The sequence below is a fragment of the Galeopterus variegatus genome, unplaced genomic scaffold (genome assembly GCF_000696425.1).
Source record: "Galeopterus variegatus unplaced genomic scaffold, G_variegatus-3.0.2 Scaffold50, whole genome shotgun sequence".
In the NCBI taxonomy this organism is placed as follows: domain Eukaryota; kingdom Metazoa; phylum Chordata; class Mammalia; order Dermoptera; family Cynocephalidae; genus Galeopterus; species Galeopterus variegatus.
Genome location: NW_007726161.1, coordinates 49,312 through 54,292, shown reverse-complemented (window position 1 = coordinate 54,292; position 4,981 = coordinate 49,312). Strand labels below are relative to the sequence as shown.

The following is a 4,981-nucleotide window of genomic DNA, read 5'->3' as shown; positions in this document are numbered from 1 at the left end:
TGATCTTAGAGAGCGCAGAGGGACAGCCAGTCCTCAGCCAGTCCTAGGGGCGCTCGGAGCCAGGCCCTCCCTCCAGGCGGCCATAGCAACAGCAACCGCATTGTACAGAGCAGAGCGTAGAAGCCAGAGGGGTGAGAGAGTGGGACACACGGGGGAGGGGATAGGGCCCGGCTGGGGAGGGGACCCTTCCCTGGCTCAGGTGGACGGGAAGATGAGGAAGCCGCTGAAGACGCTATCGGCCTCGGTGCCCTGGTAAATGCGGCCCCTGGGGTCTTTTTCAATCCAGACCTGGTCGCCACGTTGCAGCTGCAGCACCGTGCCCCCCGATACCACCTGGAAGATCCCCTTGTTGTTGGTGTCACAGAAGCCCAGGGAGCGCTGGGCCAGGATCTTTGAGGAGGAGACGATGGACAGGCAGATGTCCCACTTGGACACCACCTGGAAGGTGAAGTAATAGTAGCCAGGCACTGTGCAGAGGAACTGGCCTGAGTGGCTCTGGTATCGCCCTTCCTGGTTGGTGATGACTGTGTCGAAGATGACCACGTTGCCGCCCATCGGGGGGTTCCGCCTGACGGCTGAGAAGGCTGGCCATGGCTGGTCATTCATGTTTCCCGGGTTTCCCTTGACGCCCTTCAATCCCGGGAGGCCGTGTCCTCCCGGAGGGCCACTGGGCCCTGGGTAGCCCATGTTGCCAGACTTACCAGGATGCCCAGGTTCCCCCTGGTCTCCTTTAAGGCCTTGGATGCCTGTCCGGATGCCAGGGGTGCCTGTGGGGAGAAAGGCCAGATCAGGAGGGAGAGTCCAATGCCTGCCAGTCCTCAGGAGAGGGCTGGAATCCTGGGCTGCTGTGGGATGGAGGGCAAGGGAGTGTCTGGGCCTTCAAGACATTGATTCTCACTGGCTGTGTGACCTTGGGCAAGTGTCTTAACCTCTCTGAGCCTCTACTTCATCTGTAAAATGGAGAGAAGTGTGAACAGGAATTTGGGAAAGCATCAGGTTCTGGGAAACACAGGGCACTCTGGCTCCTCTGCTGTGCTCCTGCCCATGGCTGTGCATGCCACACCCCTCCAGGCCACTGACCGGACTTCTGAAGGTTTGAAGACCACATATAGGATGGCAGGATGCAAATTGTCGCAAATGTCTATGCATACCCTTCTGGTCTGTTATGGACTGGGAGGCTCAGGGGGATTACAGGAGACTTTCCCACACTGGTCATGACTTTCTCCCTTTTCCAAATATAGGATGGCAGGATGCAAATTGTCGCAAATGTCTGTGCATACCCTTCTGGTCTGTTATGGACCGGGAGGCTCAGGGGGATTACAGGAGACTTTCCCACACTGGTCATGACTTTCTCCCTTTTCCATTAACCCCAGCCTTTTTTTCTAAAATGTGAGTTTCTGAAGCCTGAGGGGCTGAGAGAGGGAAGCAGGAACAGAGTTGGAGGTGCTGGAAAGAAGCAAAAAAGATAGTTGCAGTTTATTATTGATCCCTCTCTATGTGACAGGCAGAGTTATTCCTCCATTTTACAGATGAGGACACTGAGGCTCAGAGAGGGTCAGCAACTTGCTTGAGGTCACACAGCAAGGCAGGGTCTCCTGAGTCTAAAATCTGGTAACTGAACAATGAAAAAAAGGTGAGGCCAAAGAAAGAGGATCCAGGCAGTAAGGGGGACATGGAGAGGCCTGGGAGCCTGGGGACATGACCCAGGGAGAAGGCTAAAGGCCCCTCTGCCCCTGGGGCCAAGTGCAAATTGGAGGGGCTTCATGTGGTGGCCCAGCGGGATTCCTGCTTCTCTGTGACACCCCCAAGACCTCACCCTGGAGGTCCAGAGGGAGGGTGCTTACCCGGCTCCCCTCGTTCCCCCTTGAGGCCTGGCCGCCCGGGTCGGCCGGGTTTTCCTGCAGCTCCGTCCTTGCCGTTTGGTGCTTGGCACACGTCCTGAGTCATCGTAGAGTACAGGGATATGGCCAGCACACAGACCACGAGCCATCCCCAAGAGGCCTCCATGGTGTCACTGTGGGGACGGGACACAGGCAGAGCCTGGGCAGACTGGACGTCACATACTCATGTACACTTGATTCACATGCTTGAATTCCACGCACATGATCTATATGTACCCCAATGCACACACGCCCTCGAGGGTCTTTGAGGTCCACCCTCCATCCGGCTCCAGGGACCCTACACATGGACACAGAACCGCAAACTCACACAGAAATACACATGCAACTGAGCACACCCACAGTCCCACACTCAGATGCACAAACACAGCCTCTCACCCACACACTACACAACATGGTATGCAAACTCACAACCCACTGCACACACCTAGAGACACACAAACGGATACCCAAATAGGCTGTATCCCTCACTCACCACATTCATACACTCCCACAGGTGATCGATTTCATTGAACAAATATTTACTGAGTGCCGGCTCCTTATTTAATTAACTCTCTCTCACCCAGACGGCAGAGCTGTGTGTACACGCAGCAATTCACTTAACACCCAACACAACACATCTGCTTACTCTTCTACATGCTTGGCCCCTTTCTAGCCAAGGATGGATGGATGGCTGTCCCCCCACGGCCCCTGATGCTGTGTCCCACTGAGGGACTCTGGCACCCCCAGCTTTTTCCCATCAGGAGCTCCAATTAGAGTTGATGGTTCTGTGTCCCCACCTCCCATGCTCCCCCAAGCTCCGGCCCAAGGAGTTAAGGTCCCAGCACTCACCCTTTCTGGGTCCTGGATCAATGCCCCCCACCCCATCCAAGCCCTGGCACAGAACCAGCTAGTGATATCTTCCCTCCCTCCTGCCTCAGTTGTCCAGCCCCCTGGGCCAGCTCTCTTGCTTCCCCAAACTTCACAGCCCCCTCCCTCTCAGGCTGTGGCCTCACCTGTCTCTGGTTTCAACTCCAGCTGGGTGCTCCTGTCCTCCGCCCGGGGACCCCTGTGGGATACCCAGCAGGAGTGGCACCAGGCTGTGCAAGTTTCACATCCCTTCCCACTTCCCCTTGTCCTTCTCTGGACTGGCCCCCTCAACTTCCTCAGGGACCAGAAGCCCGCCAGGGACATTTTGAGCAAACCTCAGCAAGACTGGGCCATTGGATGTCCTACCGCACCCACAGCTGATGTGGGGGCAGGGACAGCAAGGCTGTCAGGATGGGGGTGGGGGGGTGCTAGGAGGGGCTGTGAGAACCAGAGAAGCACAGAACATCAGGGTGGGCAGAAGGAATCGTTTTTAAAAGCAGTAACTTGTAGGACTTTTTCACGATTATGAAAGCAACATGTGTTCATTGCCCAAAGCTTGGAAAACACGAAGAAAGAACAGTACCTTGGGGAGGAGAAAAAAAACACAACAATCAGTTTCTATACTTGTCATGTTGCGTGTCTATGGGAAGTCGCTTAACTTCCTGGACCCTCAGTTTTCTCATCTGTAAATTGGGAACAACAGATTCTACTTCTTTGGATTATTACAACATTTTAGTGATATACACATACAAAGCACTTGACACGTAATTAACACTTAACCATCAGCTTTTATCAACACTTAAAAAAAAAACAGCAACAAAAGCCAGTGAATTCTACCATCCTGAGGTAATTGCTGTTAGCATTTGACTGGATCTTCCAGCCTTGCTCACCCTCACGGATGGGGTGCTCACTACCTGCCAGCACAGCACACTGCATCACTGTCAGCTTGGACCCTGAGAACACTTTTCTTTAGATGGCCTAGGCTGACCACATCTTTCTGTGTTTCCCCATAAGTGTGTTTTTGTTTCATTTTTTTTCCTGAATATTTTCTCATAGGGAAAAAGAGAAGGCTGTTATACACAGATTCTTTTTTCATTTGCAAACTTTCATGTCATCTGATATATGAGGGTACTTCAAAAAGTTTGTGAAAAAAATAGAAGACAATACAAATCTTTCCACGAACTTTGTGAAGTACCCATGTATATCAAACAGATATAAATAGAGATGCTTTTGTTGAAGGGTTGGAGCCCAGAGCCCCTTCCCTGCTCCCTGGGATTCAGGAAGTTAGTAGAGCTGAAATCTCACTGGCTCAGATCATACCGAACTTACCATGTGACCTTGGGCATGTCACATCACTCTCTGGACCTCAGTTTTCTTATCTGTAAAATGGGGATCATACACAGTCTCCTCACTGGCTTACTGAGGGAGTATATGAATTTATGAGGAAGTTTATACGGCCAAACACTGCATTAAAGTCAGTCATCACTATGAATAATACTTTGGTGACCTCGGGCAACTTATGCAATCTCTATGAGCTTCTCTTTCTCCATCTTCCAAGATGGAGTGGGTGGGAGGCAAGAAGGTTGCCCCAAGTAGTCTCTAACATCCCTTCTAGCATCATCTTCTTTGATGGCATCATGTCAGTTTTGCTTCCCAGCAAAGGAGTTAGAAACATGACATGTCAGAGTCAGAGGGTCAGCCCCACCTCCCCCATTTTATTCATGAAGAAACGAAGGACCAGAGACGGAAGGGCTTTCCCAAGGTCACACCGAGAGGGGCAGAATTAGCACGAAGAAAAATCAGATACCATGAAAAGCATCTCAAAGTGTGGTTTTCAAAATATTAAATACACAATTCTTATAGAAATATAGAGCAAGAACATGTCAGAATTTTTTTGGAAGCTTGTTAATAAAGAAACCAACAGGATGACAAAGCTATTCAATGAAGGATATAAAAATGTTTCATATATATCTATATATGAAGAGAGAGAGAGAGAGATTTAGTAAAATAGTAAAAACAACAAAAATTCTGGAATATTCATGAGATTGCTAAGTTAGATACAAAAGTGGTTAACGTTCTAGAGGGCAATAAAATCATAATATGAGGGTTATCTTCTCTGTTGGAAAGAAATCATTTGCATCTTTACCAGACAAAAATAGTTTGCAACTTATCAGTTTTCTACTAGTTAACAGTTATCTTTACAGAGTCTAGGCCCTGGGGCCGGCCTGTGGCTC

At 50.4% G+C, this 4,981-nt stretch overlaps 1 protein-coding gene across 1 annotated transcript; it reads right to left on the bottom strand.

Annotated features, from left to right (window-relative positions):
• Positions 1–6: 6 nt before the first annotated feature.
• C1QA (complement component 1, q subcomponent, A chain) lies at positions 7–2,971 on the bottom strand. The gene is made up of 3 exons (XM_008572726.1): positions 2,894–2,971; positions 1,845–2,014; positions 7–767 (listed from the first exon to the last, which is right to left on the bottom strand). The coding sequence occupies exons 2-3, from the start codon at positions 2,005–2,007 to the stop codon at positions 196–198; spliced, it is 735 nt and encodes a 244-aa protein (XP_008570948.1). The 5' UTR covers positions 2,008–2,014; positions 2,894–2,971; the 3' UTR covers positions 7–195.
• Positions 2,972–4,981: the final 2,010 nt, after the last annotated feature.

Bases quoted from the DNA above. Each gene is read 5' to 3' on its own strand.
- C1QA (XM_008572726.1), bottom strand. From the start codon at position 2,007: ATGGAGGCCTCTTGGGGATGGCTCGTGGTCTGTGTGCTGGCCATATCC. The intron at 768-1,844 runs GTAAGCACCCTC...TTCTCCCCACAG, and splicing joins GGGGGAACGAGGGGAGCCGG to GCACCCCTGGCATCCGGACA.